The sequence below is a fragment of the Bombus affinis genome, chromosome 10 (genome assembly GCF_024516045.1).
Source record: "Bombus affinis isolate iyBomAffi1 chromosome 10, iyBomAffi1.2, whole genome shotgun sequence".
Classification (NCBI taxonomy): domain Eukaryota; kingdom Metazoa; phylum Arthropoda; class Insecta; order Hymenoptera; family Apidae; genus Bombus; species Bombus affinis.
Window position 1 is genome coordinate 14,038,519 of NC_066353.1, and position 19,536 is coordinate 14,058,054.

General features: G+C 39.4%; 1 protein-coding gene across 2 annotated transcripts in view; it reads right to left on the reverse strand.

Annotated features, from left to right (window-relative positions):
* The window catches only part of LOC126920909 (alkaline phosphatase-like), a 248,005-nt gene that overhangs the window by 10,381 nt on the left and 218,088 nt on the right, over positions 1 to 19,536 (reverse strand). For both annotated transcript variants that reach the window (XM_050731895.1, XM_050731896.1), the window contains exon 8: positions 5,202 to 5,323. In XM_050731895.1, the coding sequence (XP_050587852.1) occupies positions 5,202 to 5,323 (122 nt within the window). The remainder of the gene's footprint in view (positions 1 to 5,201; positions 5,324 to 19,536) is intronic.

The following is a 19,536-nucleotide window of genomic DNA, read 5'->3' on the forward strand; positions in this document are numbered from 1 at the left end:
TATCAGGTGCTTCAGTATAAAATCGCATAGTCTGAAAATTTCGCATGCAATTGAGGTACTACATACGACGTGAGCGTCGATTCCTTATTGCTGAGGTGAACCCGTTCGTAATCCGCGTCGAAAGGATAATCGCGGAACAGCGGCGATAAATCACGTCATAAATTTCGAGCCAGTACCGCGATTTCCCGGCGTGAACGAAATTCCAGCCGGTGGCCTCGTTACCGAAACCAAGCCTACAATTTCAAGCTTGTAATTATGATGCACGAGCAACTGATATTCTCCGCAACGCCGATAGAAACCGACATTACGACGTTTCCGAAGCTTCAGGCTATGTTTCTTCGATCCGTTCCGCCCTTTGGTTTCTCCTTGTTTACAACCCCCAAGAGAAACGAAAGAAATGTAGGTAAAAAGAAGGCAAAAGGAAAAGAAGGAAAAGAAGAAAAAAATGTGCTTCACGAGGGTACTTTCGCGAGTACGGTCGAAACGGTCGACGAACCCCTTTAACACGTTCAACCCCCGCGATCGAATGAAAGGGTGCATCCTAGAGCGCGGTGCGCGATGGGTGGAAATCTTCGCCTGTGTAGAAAACGAGCAATGCCGCTAGCTGGTACTTCTATCGAGCATACGGCGTATAAAACTTTCATCGAGCTGGAAAGGCCCGGCAGCATTACGTCTCGTCGGGAATTGAAATCGGCACGCGCAAAACTTTCGTAGAAAATAAAGATACGTCGACACAGTTTTCTTCCGATCGTCCATCGAAGGATCCGCGGGCGATCACGAAACGCTACTTAGTTCGCCTTTTATGGAGTTGGAACTTTGCTGTCGAGTAGATATACAGCGTGGATGTGAGTAAGGGGTAAGAAGGGTGATTTGACCGTAGGGGAACGCGTGGGACGGATTAATGTTCCGTGTTCTTTCTCGTGTAAGCTGCGGGGAATCTTGCGGTAAAGATGGATCGTATAAAGGGAGATCTTGCCCGCTCGTAAAGATCATCTAGACACGATGATACGGAGCTCTGTCTTGGAAAAAGTTGGAACAAGTATCTACACTGTGTAGCGATGTTTTTATATGTTTTAAGAAATTAAAGAACCAGTTTGGAAATTCTTCGTTCTCCCTAGTAATTTCTTAACCGTGTTGTTTCCATGGCACTCGTGTAAGCTACAGTTTTACTTTGTTATTTCATTGCTTTTATCGGATACTAATCATAGACTTATAGGTAATTTTTCTTTGACTCAGGTTGAAACTCCTTCATTTATTCCAATAATATCTCGAATTCTACAGAGCTGTTCAAGACGAATGCATCGAGACCGCTGGAATCGTTTTAAGTCCATTTCTTCCTATAGTTCTTTGCACGGAACACTTGCGTAATTTATGACAGGTTACCCATGTGGACGACGTTGCTCTCGTAAAACGTTCTTGTCTAAGAATTCCCTAAGATTTTTCCGAAGCTTCTGGCGTTCCGGAAAGGATCGAACCGAAGGAACTCGAACACCTCGACCTATTTTGCTCCCGTTGCTCACGAAATTTCTCGTGTAACAGCTTTGCTTTATTATCCGTGTCATTGGATTCTACTGACCGCCGCGTCTAGCGATGAGTCAAGGATTACAAGACGGAAACGTGCAATTTACCGACAGCATTATCGTTGGGTTATGATGTATTACAGTAAACATTATTTAAACAGCGTAACGCGATACGTACAAGAGAAAAGTAACAGAAAAGAGAAAATCGATCGAAAGTCAATGTTTTATATCTGTAGTGCCAATTCTAGAATCGAATCGGTTAATTATCATTAATTAATTGATTAATAAGTTATCTAATTTGTTGGATTATTTATTCAAAATCGATCGTTTATGATGAAGAACCGTATAAACAAGTAAATCCATCGGCTTTAGAGTTTCATGAACCGAATTTGTCAATAAATTCAGGCACCGGTCAAATACAGTATTTAATTAAAAGTACGACACCAATGGGATAGCTCGTATGCGCAGCACTAGGCAAAATATATTTGCCAACTGTACATGTAGCGTTATTTAAAAATCCACTTCATCGGTATATCTTTCGTTCTTTTTGACAAATATTGTATTTTCCAACATCGTTACAAGCGTAAAACACCAGTCGCTGATTGCCAAAGTGTTGTTTAAATTGGTAACAGGAGAGTGAGAAAATCAAATCGTCCGCCGAAAAATTAAGCTCCTGTACGTTCAAAAAATAAATCTTCCGGGTTTTACGATAGTGGAATAAATAACAAATGAATACGTCAGCTCGCCCCATGATCCGGGAAACTCTTCGCTGAATTATACAGAGCCACCAGCTACCAGTGCACTGCGACGCTATAGGTCAGAGAAGAGAAGGTTAAAAAGCCGTCGTAAAGCGTCGAATCGAAGTAAACGGGATGGCGATCCCTTGGGAGAACTAGCTCTCTTACGATCGTTCCGCAATAATGGCCGAAATCTACGCGGCGCGGCGGAGTACGATATCTCATGGAATTATTGTCCGCCCGGGAGGCAAGCTTAAATATCGCACAGCTATGCAGTTGCCATCCATCATCGGACCATTCGAATCGAACGATTCTCCAAGCACTCCATCGTCTAAAACCGTCGATCTTCGTTGATGAACGGAAATGATATTCCACGCGAAGTAAACAGAGTTATCGTGACACGGAACAGCCGCTCGACCAAATTAGCCAATCAGACCCGATCAGTTAAACGTATTTTCTCCTTTAAAAGAATAAAAAATACTCGTTTGATTATTCCATTTCGTCTTGCCGAAATGAACAGGCCGGAATAAAATTGGATTTCTTATCTCGGTTGAAAAGATCGCAAAGGAAATACTCGAGTGGCAGATGATTGGATCTTAACCAGCGATTTCGTTCATCGATCCCGCGGTAACGCTACTTTTGCAACGATTTTTACTGTTAGCTGTATCTATGCATGTAGGAATGGGGGCGTAAATAGAAATGTTCGTGGTGGATTTTTAGTGGTAGGTGAATGTGAATAGAACGTAAGAGATTCGAACGAGAAGAGAGATGTAAAGGAAGGAACAGATTTTCTGAATTGATGACCTACATCTCTCGGGATTTTTTGATTAAACGACAAAGGAGTGAAATTTTCCATTTGTCTCTGACAGGATGGCTGCGTACATATTTGAACAAAATATGTAACGTTCGTTATTTAATTTAAAATGTAAATACGAGGAAATAATAGCATAAAATGTTGATAGATTCAATACAGGAAGAAAAACAAAATTCGATGCAGCTTTGAAGTAAAATAAGAGTAAAGTAAATAAACAGTAAATATGTAAAATAACAGTGAAATATGTATTTTTGAACTCAAAACAACACAGCATTTCTGAATATTATAAAATTTTCATCGGATTGATAATTCATCCAAAACATTGCGTATTTTAATATATATATATAATAATGTATAATAATCATAATAATATATAATAATCAAGTTAGCAAGAGTTATTTAGCGAGTCAATTTTCCAAACATTTTCAACTTCTATACGCAACGTACACGCCCGTCATAGAAGCCTCAAGACCGAGACTCGTAAAAATTGATTTTCCATTCCGAGACACAGGAAGAAAGTTTATAGTGCGTGCTACAAATTCCGATTGCGGATCGGTTGCGGTGGCAACGATTATTGCTTATCGCGTTCATGATATGATACGCGGAAAGACGATATTCCTCTGATAATAAGCTGCGATTAACGCAACTAAATTAACGGTTTAATTTCAACCAATTAATTATAAAATATCTCAAACGATATCAATGAAGCTTTTGCTTATGCAATTGCGAAAAACAAACAAATTGGAAACAAAAAGAGTAATAATAAAATAACATGATCGTCGTCAACGTGTATTTTTAATAAAATTCACGTATATTTAAAGTGGTTCAAAAAAAAAAGGACAAATATATTACGAAGGGAACGGTCACTTTAATGAACGTAAAACTCTTATAGTTCTATTCATTTTCTCTCCGCCTCTCCTTGCCATGTACTCGCCACTCGTTCCAATTTTTCTTCCTCCTCTTTTGCATAAGTCTTATGAAAACGCGCTTTATTTTTGTGAAACTGGGTTACCATTTATTTTATTAAGGCTGAATCGCATTTCTTTTCTTTTTTTTTTCTTTTTTGCCTCAACCAGAAACAGGCAAAGGGAAATTCGAGAACGTTTTCGTTTGAAGAACGGAATGTTTCCACACTAATTAACGTATAATTGCGCGACTCTACGTGACATTTCTTTCTGTGTTCGATCAATCGACGCTCGAAACACCCAGCCACCGTTACGAGTAATACATTCGAACACGAAACTTTCAGCTGGCCGATGTGCAAATGTTAACGAACGTTACGAGAGAATAGAACGATGCTGTGGCCTATTCGCGCGATTTTAATATTTCCAATTTTCTCCGCTTTGTAACGATCATTCTAGTTAGTCCGTGCGACATATCCGAAGAATTAAACCAACAACCGATGCTGGAGAGCGTCGGATATGCGTTTAATATCGCGAAACTGGGATACTTTCACGAATACGTCCAACGAAATAGAATTGCTTTTTTAAATAGAATTTATTATCTGGGATTGAAGCCGTCTACTGGTTGATTTACAACGCGAACGTTACGCGTGATAAAGCTTTCAATACCGTATTTCACCGTTGAGTATTATACCGTACCGTACTTTCCTATGAATATCGTACTACAACGCGATAAACAAAAACCTTCTTTTCAGACTGTCTCAAACTTCGTCCTTTTACTCTATCTTTAATTAAGATCTGCTACAAAAGTAAGTTCCGTAAGTTCCTTTGCACTCGCGAGAAGTTTCTCGCTTTAAATCACTCTTCGATAACAAAAGACTCGAATTTACAATACGTACCGACTATACACATTTCAAGAATATTTAAGTAAAAGAGATCACCGACTCGTGGTTAGATTAAAAGTTATCAGGTCGGAAAACCAACCGATCGTCGGTGACCATTGAGTCTCGAAAACGGAAATGTGAATGAGAGGATGAAAGTGGGAACGAGGACGATGGAGGACGGAATATATGAAGTTCGAAAGAGTTCCATCGAATATTTCGCGAATGAACCCCTCGACAAAGAGTGATGGATTTTTAAACGTGCCCTCGATATTTCAGCGCGATCATTTTCCGATCCAATAAACAGACACGATATCTTTGCGAGAATATGAGCCGGCCGTTTTTACCTGAATAGAATCCTTGCCAGCTTCTCGTAAAATATTCCTCGGCTGCGTGTACCCAGGACCGTTGCTGTACAATAACGTTGTATACGGTTGTCCATCAAGATCCGACACCTTGCTGTCAGAACCTGAAGCAAAAAAGGACATGCGATCGGCTCATCAATCAAAGCTACGTATAGAAACCGAGCGTTGTACATCGAGCACCGACCGATTAAAAGAAGTACCCGGCTGGGTATCATTAAGTCGTTATTTCACGGAAAATCAACGTTCCTAGTTAAGGATTAGCGAGAACAATGAGATATCCTGGCTTTTTATTCGCGCCAGAGAACTCGATCACTTTTAACGACGTTGTTTGCCGGAGTGATGGATAGTTGCAATTTAGTTTCACGAATGATGAATGCTGAAAGCAATCCTAGCCGAAATCCATCAGGCATATAGAAAATGCGAGCTTACTCGTCAAGGTAAATGAGTATCAACTTCGATAACTTTCCATTGTTAAAGTATAGAATTTCATTTCGTTTCACTTTGATCAATATTTCTACTGATCTTCTTAGCTCTTTCAAACTCGATAACAATTTTAATCCGGGATCGTGAGCACGGCACTCTGTAAAACAAGTAGAAGTACATGATAAAATATCCCAAACATTCTCAGTCGCAAATTCACAAAGCGAGATTCTGCAAATACTTTGGGCTCGAGCTCTTTCTCCAGGGCTTTCTGTTTGTTAGTTAACTTAATTTAATGTAGTTTGTAATTATTAATATTCGCAGTAAATTTATTCATAACCGTGTTAGCTGTAATACGACAATAGACAAGAAATGAGTGGAAGAACAGGATGTTTCTTGATTTTACAAAATCGTGGAACAAAAGGAGACGGTATATGGTTCTACACAAAGCCAACACAGAGGCGGAGAAGGGAAGAGATCGAAGAACACCGATAGAAGGCTACATGGAGTTTAGTCGAAGCTATGTTAAAACATTCCGAACGTTCCCGGCGTCGAATCCTCTTGAACAACAGCCGATCTCCGCATCAAACACTTTAATCATCCGCCGTGAACCGCGGCGAACGATGAAAAGAATTCCATCGGGAATTCCGCAGGCGTGATCACGTCAGGAATTAAAGCCCGTTTAAACTGCTATCTTCGCGAAACTAGCCTGGCCACCGCAAAACACATTAATTGTTGGAAAGAACCGAGACGTCGTTTCATGAATAAGTGGTTCAGCTTCGAACAAACGGGACAAAAAGAAGAAAATACAAAAGGCAAGGAGTTAGAGAGGAAGAAGACGTAGCGAGCAGGAGAACCGGAAGAATAGACTTCAGGTCCATAGCCGCTGGTGAATATGTTTTATTCAAAAGTGTTCTTCATCGCCCTCTTTCTGCTACTTGAGCAGGAATCTTGGAAAAAATAATAGATGGTACCATTGCCGTTTCACGCTATCCGTCGTTTAACAATGTATAATTTCGCCGTTTATTCGCCGTGTAAATATAGCAGCACTCGCATTAAACGCATTAACCGCTTTCCTTTAAAGATCGTGCGAACAACGCCCACCTCCGCGTTCAACTGTCCGCGCACAAAGCATTATACATATGGCATTATAAACACAGGTTTAGCCGGCTAATGGTACTCGGTAAAGAGAACAAATTCCAAGAGTATTTATACAAATTTTATCACCGATTCTCGCAATCGTTTGTTACTTGTTCCCAGAGTACTCTCGAAATTATCGTGATATCTTTCCGGAAAGCCGGCTTTTTTCACTTTGTGTTTAATAGGAATCTTTTATGCAAAGAAAATATTACTCAGGCATACGCTTTGCTATTCTAACATTTTGGAGTGAGGGTTGTATTGTTTCTCGTAGTTCTTCAGAATTCACTTTAATTTTGTTTCGTGGCTCGATCTTTTACAAATGATATTCATCATTTTTTTTCGTCTCAAATAGATCTTTTCAATTCTTCATACGCGTACCGTCAGATTCAAATCGGTCATTATAAAACATTCGATACGTTTATACCGCTTTCGTTCTACATGACTCCGGAAGAAAAATAATCCAATTTTGAGCGTGGAATTGTTTATTCGATATGATGGAAAGGATGATTGGTGGAAAAGCAGATCAGAATTATGGTAGATAAACACATCACGTACGCGTTCGTTTCATACGCGGTAATCTTTATTAATCGATCCTTTAAATAATACCGTTCGAGGCTAATTGTTCGAAAGGAATGCGGTCATGGGATAAAGCGTAAAAAGCTTCGAAACAGTCTGTTCGAGACTTCTTCTTTATCCTTCCTGGCTAAATGGGCCGTGGTTAGTTTTAGCTGCTTGTTATTTAATTATGCGCAATTAGTCCGTTTACTCGTGCCATTCAGTCGAAATAAAATTGAGTTTAAAACGCTTCAGGTGTTTCTCTTTGAACTTCATGTTCCTTTCTCTCTACCGCGTGTAATGGCTCGTTCGTTGAGTATTGAAAAAGCATTACTTCGCGCTCCGTCGTTGTAAATGCAACCTACTACAAAAGGTATTGATGTGTTAATGCCGTGTCGTTATATGTACATATCTATATCATATCTATATCTTTCGCACATAGAAAAATGCATCGTAATTACAAAGTATACGTGACACCGATGAAACGATGACAACCATCAAACTTTCTCGCCCTCTATTTACATTTAAATATTTTGATAAACAACGAAGCGTTCTACAGTAATAAAATATTGAAAATCAATCACGTCTAGCGATATAATACAATTTTTAACAAATTATTTTTCAATTTATCGAACCTTTTAATACAACCTGGCGCTTTATGCTATGAAACGATACGAAAGCTAAAACTGTATAAATATTTAAACGATACAAATTATTCAGGAAACAGACTACAAAGAAACGTTGCTGCCTTTTATTAAATAATAATTATTTTTAATTAATGAATAATTAAATAATATTTCGTTTAATAAATATGTCCACAATGTGACGTTAAAATCATGAACGAAACATTTTGTTTATAAAGAAAATCGAATCATCGAAAAGAATGGCTTCCGTGTTTCTCGTTTTGAAGCCACGTTTAAATAGGGTAGAAACGTTCGCAGCTCATAATCTGCAGCTCGAATCGCAGTCGAGCAAATTAAACGGTAGAATCGTTTTCAGAGTTAAGAGCCTTTACGCCGTTCTCGATGCCACGTCAACTCGAGGGTATACGGAAGTATCTTCCACAACGTCGACGTCTTGTAAATTGAAGAGCCTATCCTGGATGATTGGGCTCGCTCCGATTTAGGTATTCTTTCATGAATGAAAATACAATTTCGTCGTGAATGCCGTCAAGAATGAACAGTGCAGCTTTATTCTCCTTATATGGAATTAATTGAAACGATTGCCATTTCGCGATAATGAATTCTCGACGTACCTACTTTCGGCTAATCGTGGTGCTTGCGTTTCGCGAAGATGATGGATAATTTCGTTTGATATTAGATAGTTTTATATATCGATAAAAAATCCCGTATAAATTGCGAAATTTAGCATTAGAGTTAGCATTATCGGAGAGTTTAGTGGAAATCAAAGTACCTTTCAACTTTAACATATTCCGCTTAAACGCATCGCTTCTGGAGAACGATACGATTAATTTTTACTTCATGCACTTAGAAACTGTTTAACTCTTAACGTTAGCGATTTAAAGTTTAACGGGATACTTCTAGAATTTCTATATTCCCAATATCTCCAACTCGAGTATTAAACTCGGAGAAAAAATTGGCGAATAATTTAGAAAGTAGTTCGAACGTTTAAAGACACTTTCATTCTAAAATTTAATCTCTTTTTCGAACGCATCAATTTAAAACGTTCTATCCTTACAGAGAGTTCTACCGTTCGATAGCTGTCTATCACATAAGAGTGCGCGGTATCAGCGGTGAGAAATTAATAGGTAAAGAGCTTTAGAAGTTGTCGATAGAACGTATAGCCTTGGCAAGAATGCTTTTTCCGCATTAAAGAAACGTCCAGTATTATTTTCGTTACACGGTAGAACAACGCTGAATAGTGTGGTTTGTGTCAGCCCGTAGTCGACACCACCGTAATGCTTTATGTAATGTAGTTGAGCCGATTATGCGGCAGCATTCTGTCATTTATTATAAATGTTAATTACCACGCTGAAACATCGTACACATCACGGAATGAAACAGTGGGAAAGAGAAAGAGTGGGAGAGCAATCCGGAAAGCTACAGTCACACGCGTGATGCACATATACACGCATAACGATACGACAGATCGATAATAGAAGCGCAGCTGCTGCTGCCCCAACAAAAGAACTCGTTTCACGTCTACCATTTCGAAAGAATTACGCGACTTTACAAAAGAATCGGAAATGAGAATTCGAAGAATCGTCGCTACTCGAGCCTGCAATTATTTATCATATGAACGGGCCAGGCAATCGTCGCGATATGGGAAATCGATGAAACGTTCGAAAAGTAAATTCAATCACAGCGAATTATACTTGGAATCCTATTTACATCTTAATCTTTATTCTTTTCTGTCAAGATATATCTAGAAATAACTTTTCTTTCCCAAGCACGAGATTTTTATCGAACACGTGCTCTAATTTCAATTTTCGATACGTGCATTCTAGAGAATTCGGGTCAAGGCGTCGGCAAACTTCTTTCTTTCAAGAAACGAGATCGGACGATTAGAAGATCCGAGGTAAACAGCGAGTGGAAAAGAAGATGCCTACGAATCGATGGATCGTGAATTTACAGCGACACTCGTCAATTCAACGGCATCGAAAAGAACAGAAAAGCAAAGAGTCATAAAGCTGCTTTCAAGCTGAAGTAGGAGCGAGTACGCGGTTTTTACGACTTTCTCTCGTCTTCGCAAATGACAGCTTCAAATAAATTGCACCCTTTAGAAATTCTCTTTCGCGGACTTTCCCGTGAATACCGGAGACATCGAGCCGGAAGCCTGTGCAAAGAACCCGTGTGTCAAAGCAAATACGCTAGAAACGCAGTTTAATACCGCATCGCGTACAAGTTCACAATTAATTAGATTAATAGCGAATAACAAGACGTCACGGTCACTGATTTCATTAACCTACATTTAAAATTGCTCTTACTCCAGCTTTGATCATCGGTCATAAAAGTGTCCAAAGGTTAACGAACCTCGACTGTTAGAATTCGTGATAATATCCATGATGCGGTATGTTGATTTGATCAATCATCTAATCGATTAACGCACTTTAACAAAATTAAGATAAGTTATTGAAAGTAAGATTATCGAATATATTTCTGGGAAATCTGGAGTAGTCTTTTTCTCCGTAAATTATGAGATAATCTTATGAAAGTAAAATACAAGTATTCAACACAGTTGTTCATTTTACATAGGCGATTATCGGAGATTCGTTCCATGAAATCAATCTCAAAAGTTGATGGGGATAACGATTATCAGTCAACGAAAATAAAATACTTGCCAGTGGTATCAGTTACTCGCGAATGAGTTTGAAATCATGAAAACTCGAGACACGGTTACAAACTCGTGAGATCTATCTTATATCTTATATCTTATCTCTGCACTATACTCCGTATCCATAGATTGCGAACAACGGAATAATATCCCATCTTGAACTGCGGAGTCTAGAAAGTACGGATCTCGAACCTTAGGCAGCAAAGTTCATCTTGTTTTTTATATTCCGAGTTTGGAGACCGGGGTTTAGAACTTCAGGTTCTACGATACGATTTGCATTGGGTTCTACAGAGCTGCAATGGCAAAATTCATGGGTTCACGCCTCAGTAATAATTTAGGGCGTGCTCCACGATCACGTAGTTGTGGATTTTGGAGATCGCTTAGCGAAGTAATAATACGAGATGAGATCCGTGACTCGGTGGTTGTGGATTTAAGCGTGGTTCTAGGTTTATAGGGACGTTAAACGTCATAGAGGTAATTCGGTGTTGGTCCCACAATACGGTAATCGTAGATTTCGAGATCCTTCGAGCGAGTAATAAGGATGAGTTCCACGGTTTGCATAAACATTCGCTCTGTTCTTAATCGCTCGTCACCTGCTTGAATCCTCAGGCCTTCTGTCCACGATGCGTCGCGTCAAAGATATATCATCTATGCTGTGACCAATGTAAAACAGTGGGCATCTGTCTACGAAGTGTTATCACACTATCGTCTCGATCTCCATTTATCATGACGCCTATCGTACGCTAGCGCGACTGTTTGTACATGTAACGTAATGTCGCAGACTTTGGGCTTTGTTTTTTGTATACTTTTGTGCAACGACCAATGTAAAGTCATCTCTGTAAACATCATTTACATATATTTTACGTAACGTTTCTCTCTACGTTATTTAAGAGATTCATCGATGAATGTCGATCTGTTGTCGTTAATTGATCGACCGTTAAAATAAACATCAGTTACAATGCAAGCTGCGATGAGCTCCTGGTTGTGACCGCATCTCATGATCCGACAGAATGTGGTACCACGGAAGTTCACTAGCGAACAGAAGTTTCGAGAATACCGCGAACTAAGCACTTTGGCTAGCAGTAACCATCCTTCGCTCTTAGATCGATATAAATCAGTCGGTGTTCTATCACGGGCCGCTCAAAGACGTTCGCCCTCGTCCTGGTTGCATGCTCGTTCAGCTTGGGCCCATTATCCAGCTACTATATAAGATCACGAAAGCGCATCGCCGCGCCGCGCCGCGCCGCACCACGAAAGTTATGCGATGCCAGAGGCTCACGAAAGTGGATATCTATTCTCGGGGTCGCCACCCCCTTCGCCACCTCCTTAGAAGTTAAATTAGAGAACGAGGCTGAACGAGAGAGAAGGGTGCCTGCTTTTATGCCGGGACACGGATTACTCGATATCATCTGCCGTGTTCCACTTTTCTTCCCTATTTTCGTGCCAGTTGACGAGCTGTAAGCGATCGAGTAATTGAATCGTTGGGGATTCCTTCCATGCCTTTATCCCTCTTTTGCGAATAGGAGCTGGTCCCTTCAAATATGTTACACACTTTCCTTGGTCTATCTTTATTTCTGGGATATCATCGTTTTGCGTTTGAAAGAATATTTCTCAAATTATATTTTAACACGCCCTATATTTCAAGCTGATGAACGCGGTTCTATGAAAGCGTTAAAACCTCAGAGAACCAATCGTCGAATTAACTCGGCCATTATCAGACAGATCTGATAGTAAATCCCAGCATTTCCACCATTTACACATGCGACAGCAAATCAATTTCCAGGGCAAACACGTGGCAACGGGTTGAATCGTGGCCTTTTGGAACCACTGCGTCAACGAGAGAGGACACTCGTCCATTCGTTCCTATTCCAAGCGCGGAATCAAAGCCCGCCGAAACGACGACGCCGAGGCCGAGTTATCCGAGAAGCCCGAGCTCCAGAATTCGATTCGGACGAAACGGCTGGAAGTTGGGCCAAACGCAGCCGGACGTCAAACAACCGAATCCCTGCCATTCGTTCCCGTGAGACGGCTCGTCGACCGTAGACAGGAATCAATGACAGCGTGGCGCTCGCTTGAAAGTTTAATCGGGCTACCGTAGAACGGGTGGTGTCGCTCGATATTGTCACCTACGGGCGGACACAAAGGAAGACCGATGTTTCCCGCTGTCATAAAGCTGCCATGTCGCGGTACTGGCATGTTTATTACCACGACGGATAACAACCGTGCGAACGGCAGCCATTTACCAAGTTTCCGAATCATGATGAAACACGATGGCATAGTGTGAATTCCATGTTGAGGATTACACGTTTTTAAAAGGAACATCGACCGCACAGGCAACAGACAAAAATCCTGGCCATTACCCGCACCGAGATAAGAAGATGTTTCTAGGGATCCCTGAATACTCGCTCTCATTTTTTCTATTCTCCGTATGAACGCCAAGAGCTGGCCACGTCGGATTTTGATAGCAGACCAACGAGGGAAACAAGCAGATGTCTCAGAAGGAAACTAGCTGGTCACGAGCTGGAACTTTGTTCGAGCGGTTTAATTCCAGATGGAGAGACTTGTTAGATACTTGTGAAGAAGATAAGAGCACAATATATCTAAGAAATATTCCATTACTGTACCTTTCCAAATTACTAGGAAGCACTTGGTACGGATTATTATAAATATCGATAAATATGGGTAGAAATATTTTTCAACTATGCGAATAGATATATTCTAATCTATAAAGTGCATGCTAAAATGATATACCTAATTATGCCATTATATTAATATCTGCTTCTGGAACTTTTAACCGAAGACATCGAAGACATTATCATCAAATAATACAAATAATGTTGAAGCTTCTTCTCCGATTATTAGTTCCCATTTCCGTTTGCACAGCTGGTGCTAAATTCCTTTCGGCGGCTGCCGCTTAGAATTGTTTACAATCCATTCGTGGCTGGTCTTCAACGACCTAGATCCAGTCACCGTTCGAAAATATTGGCGAACTTCCGTTGCGGGAGACCGCAGTATAACAACCGCGTTGTGGCCAGCATGCGAAAACGTTTGGAACGCGGAGCAAATGACGGATGTTTCAGGAATAAGTGGCAAACATTCGAGTCTCAACCTCCGTCAGCATGACGTAGAATAGAGACGAACGGTTGTATTGTATCGTCCAAGTTTATAATCGTCGATAGTTTCTCTTCTACGTACTTTCGCATATTTGAACGAACTCGCGTTTATTTCCTTGCTCGAATTACGCTTGTAACTTTTCGCATTTCCGTAACGTGTATTCGCGTTCGAAAAGTGCAGTTCTAACTCATTCACCTATGCTCGAATGCTTCTAGACACTACGTTTTCGGTTCCTGCATCGAGTATCGTGTTGTTGGAACGTGTAATTTAATATTTGGCAAAAATATCATTTAATATTTCAAATTCATTTCTCTCATTATGGATTAAATAAATATTTCGAATTTTAAACTCTCCGTTCAGAGTGTAGAATTTAATTTCTTAGACCTAGGAGATCCTTTACGAATCGTTCGGATTTTCGAGAAGTCTCTTATTAAGTACAATGCTTTCGATAATATGAATCTTGATAATTGCAAGTTAATTTTATCCGCGAGTTTTAAAAGCGAGCTACCTGAGAACATTTACGAATAAATCACAAATCGCTTTACGCGTGTTGCATCAAAAGAAATCAAAGAAAGTATACATATAACGATTTACGCAATTACGCGCAACCATACTCATAATACGATATATTCACGGTTACTTACCTGGTAAGCAAAATTTCAATTAATAAACGTTCGATTAATAAAATTTACACGGGGGGTGACTGTGTTCAAATGATGGTGTGTCTCAGTAACCGAATGACCAAATAATGAGCACGTGGTTCATCAAGATAATACGTTCGCTGTAATACAGTTTCGCGTTAAATGTCATAATCGAATTACATGGTCGCGTGGGTATGTGAAACCGCTGATTTATAACTTCACAGCTCGTCATAATTTCATTGTAATGGACAAAACTTTCCTTTATGTCGGAAGCGTTCCTCGCATCTGTTAAAGTACTCGGAAATAAATGGCAATCGCGTTTAATTTCCTGACGCTCTTCAGAAATTGAATGAATCCTTGTCATTCAATTAACACTGAAAATAAATGAGAAATTCTTCAGCAACGCGATATTCAGCCATGTCAAAGGACCAAGATTTGTTGAAAATTTATGGAATGAAATTATTATCAAAAATACGTACGTACTTTTGAGAATCAAAGCGGATGAATTCTAGAGAATATTTGCTTCAATTCAGACAGTGGAAAATGAATTCTCTATTACTTTAGGATATGAATATTGAAAGTGAAACAAAGATATTTCGATCTACTAAACGTTTTGATTTAATTGAAATTGTTGTGATTGGCCGTGATCCAATGATACACAATTGTGTAATATAATAAGCTATTCGTTTATCAAGACTGAAGTCGTTTTCAGTTACTCCCTTTTACATCGATATCGATAGTACTCGCAATACTGTCTACCACCAACCACCATACGCCCCTAATATTATTTTCTATTTCACGAGCAGAACGAATTCGTAGAACGTTGAGATCGACCTGCGCCTTCAAACTATAGAAGAGGCTCACACGAAAAGGAACTCGTATTCTATGTAAACCGTGTCAGCAGCAAAGGAGCATCCCTTTTGGCATGTTGGTAACATAATTAAATTTGGTTCTTGCCTCCGGTATCGCTGTAGCGTGAACCGCTTTTCCTTCCATCTTGACGTATCGAGGGGATCGAACGTAGTGGAATATTGGATTTACATGAAAATTGATTAAGATTTTATAACGGGGATGCCAATGCATATCAATCCTTAGTAAATCGAAGAGAAAGCAAGTGATACATTACATCTTTTAACGCGCCATCCATTTTATTCTATTTTATTATCTATGCTGTTTTATCAATTTTGATACTGAACGAAAAGATGAAGGATGATACTGTGGAACATGGTTTGGATAATTTCGAGCGTACAAAGACTTCTAACTAAGGTCTCTGAATTTACGGAACGTGAAATCAACGACCCCATTTGTTCACAAGTTCTTATGGTAATTTGTAAGCGGCAGACGTTTGAAACTTTGCGTTCAGAGTGAAAGATGACCATAATGTTGTAGAACATAATTTCGACAATTCCGAGACCGATAACCTCGATAACCGTTAGATTTTATGCCATCAGTTTCGAAGACGTAACAGTTAAACTGCATATTTTATAGTACCTATGAGAGCTGAAAAAGTTTTAAATCACTCTAGTTTGCTAAGATAAAACGATTCTTTAAACTTCTTGCTTCCTTACGAACTTTCGATGCCATCGGATCTTTCCGAAATTTTAGAATGTTTTTACCTTTCACTCGTTTATTTTTCATCAGCGTTTTATGAACTCTTAGTTTCTACAACCTAGAATTTTTCTATATTTTCCAGCGTACACATTATCTAAGGGAAACCTATGGGAATTCGATGGATCGTCCAGATCCTAGTGATCCGTGAGGTCTTCCGTCTCTGGAAGTCCCGTCGAGTACAGATATTCGTTGAATTCTCGAACCTCCGGAACTTCCCAAGAGTTTCTAAAGCCCCTTTTCGATCGCTGAAAGCCCGTTGTCCAAATATGATGAACTCTACGAAGATTTATTCCACGATCTCTCCAGGTCCTTTGATTTATTATTCGATACGAGCAATTTATAGCACAGTGTGTAAAGAGAGAAGGGAACAAATGAATCGATTATTTCCAATTTCTCACGTTTCAATATTCTAGTGCGATTAAATAAAGTCAATTAAAGACACATGAAAACTTCTGTCGCTGAAACATATTACTTTTAAGAAAGCGTACTCTCTTACTGCTCTTACATGGTATCTGTAGTATCTATATAGTCTGTATTCTTATAATGTTCGATGAAGTTTAAGCTCCTTGCGTTGTCAAAGTTATTCCATGACTTTCTTTCCTTTGTGAATTGATAAATTTTTTCCAACAAACTGCATTTACGATTACGTGATTATAGAATGTAGGAGAAAAGAAAGAATCTTTGCGTAAGAATCGAATGCTTCTTATTCCACGTGCGCGTGCGCGCGGTGCTCTTTTCTTTATTTCAGATTACCTTTCTTACATAAATCAACTCTCTCTCTCTCTCTCTCTCTCTCTCTCTCTCTCTCTCTGCGCCAGATGCTCTGAATATCACGGGATAATTATCTCCTTTTACCCTGTAGATCACGAAACATCCCGATTAAGCGAACGATGAGAACATGCATACGTATGATGCATTTCTTTCACATGCTCCAATTATATAGTTGACGAGACGTTTTTATTTAATTTCATGATCGGTAACAGAATTGTATTTCTGTATTTCACTTTCAATCTCAAGATCCATTTCGGTTGATCAAATAATCCATTTGGTTGATAATCAATAATGAAATATTTTTTTTGAGACTCATCAAAAAGAAAAAAGATCATGTCACTGACTTTAATTTACGATAGAACTTATTCCGCGATAAGAAGCTCGAAAATAGTACAGAATAAATTTTCCTAGAGAGTTTCTATACATTGGACCTCAATCGATTACTTTTGTCGATAAATAAATAATAAATAAATTCGATAGACCGCGATAACGTATAGAATAGCGTCGCTGTAAATAACAACGGACACTGGCGAAATGTTCCATTCATTCGTCACCAGAAAAGATCCACCGTGTATTTTTTCACAAGAATAGTCGTTGGGTTTCTTTTGGCAGATTTATTCGCGAACTTTTTCCGAAATAAATCCATATTTGACACTTATTGCGCCGTATGTTTCGCCGTAGACGAACCCTTCCGCTTACAATGTTTTCGATAGCTCTGTGATATATTTTTCCTAAATTTCGGCCATTATCAAGGATTTCTACGTAGTCACGAATCTTCGCGCTGAAAGTCTGATATCCGTAGAAAATGCTCCGTCGTGGTAACATCGAAAACTTGTTTACATTCTATTAGGATAACATCGAAACGATTTTTCTGTAACGTTCGAACACAACTCAATAACCTACAAAACTAATATAGACGAAATATTTTGTATATACAAATCAATTACGTTCGCGATACATTCATAAATACCGCATCACTTCCTGTTAGAACATAAACAATGCGACTGGTGTATTCGCGAATTTGCTATACAAATTCAATGAATTAAACGTCGTCTCGACTGTTGATTATAATATAACGACGCGACGTGATATAATGCAGCGAACTAGTTATGCGATATTATTGGATGCTTTTGCAATATCAATCGTTAAACTCGACCAAGGGTAGTTATAATATTGCCTCTATGTAACTCGAGCACCGCGCACAAAGCTTCCAAATACTAGCTGAAATACTGTAACATTATAGCCATTAGGAAGATCGAATCATCCGATATACCCGTCTACTTTACAAGTTATCGAGAATATTCGTAAAAGAGCGATGGTAACACGAACTAGACGGATACATAATGGCCGGATTTTATGGACACGGAAGCGCGAGATCCAGGTCACGGGCGTACGCGGCTACATTTCATTTGTAATCTTCGTATCTCATCGGGATCGCATTTCTGGGCCACGATTCGATTTTCTATCCAGGTAATTCGGATGTAAAGAGCATTCTTCTCTTTCCGGAATTAAGCTGGCCGAGCAACGGTCCCATGACAGGCTAGGTAATTCCATTCGAAAAGAAATTGGGAGGCATGGAAATGAATTGGTTATATAGTATACCGTACAACGAATCGGATCGGATCAACGAGGAATCCAATTGGATGCAGAGGGGCCGGATGCATAGATGCGAGGAGAAGGCCGATTTCGTTGAAAAGTTGCTGATACTTCGAAAACAGACGAAAAATCGACTCGATTCCGGGAACCTGTCGAAGCCTTTTCAGCGGAGAAATAGCTTTTGACAGACTACTACATTGAACCAGGATCGTTCGATGCATCGATGCTCTTATACTTTGCACTTTTCTCTTTGCTCGTGGTGTTTCTTGCATCTGTGCGAAATTCTGAAGAGCGAGCGTTTCCACTAGAACGATAGACATTCGAATGAAAGTTACTTGTTAGCATAGAATGACAGAAGGGTGAGAAAGGAATACTCGGACCGAATACATAGCTTTCATTTTCAGCATAGTTTTGTTGCTTTATTTTACGACACTACAGCTTATCTTGGTTTCTTACTGTTTTTCCTTTGCCCTTGTTTTCGATCTCGCTTGTTGGAGAATGCGGTGGAAAATTTATTCTACGATTTGGTCTACTCTAATACTAAATTCCAATTCCGCTTGCAAGAACTTTTTCGGATCACGTTTCAAAAAAGAATTTAGTGTATTGTTGTTAAGAATTCATAGGAAATTTTTCACTCCGACATAACGCGGTTAAACAGAACTAATACACTTGGTTAAAAAGCTACCGCTTTTCGATCAGCAATTACGCAATCACGTTGAACTACTTTTTTGTTGGTTTGTTTGAAGTACGAGGGAAATTCGAGCAAAGTTCTCAAGTTGTCTACACTTCAACGATTAGCGCGAGAGCGTTCAACGATCGAACCTAATGAATAAGAATGCTTTTGATAAAAGAAATCGCTCTTCCATAGTTGTTTAAAAATTAATATGTTTCGCGATTTTACCAACCGAAAATAAATCCGATTCGATAAGGTTGTGGTTTTTATTTCACTAACTAATTAGGAAAACTAATCAAAGTTAGCCAAACTTTCTGAACGATATTTTTCGTCGAATCTTCGTATTATTAATTACAAAAGCGTAGATTCGAGCGTACAGAAGCTATTATGGGGAACCAACTATACACGCCTGGAAAATCCGCCAAGAGAAAGTTACTCACTGCGTTTGATGAATTTCTGCTGAAATCGTTCATTTCGAACTTCGTCGAGTGGCGGAACAATA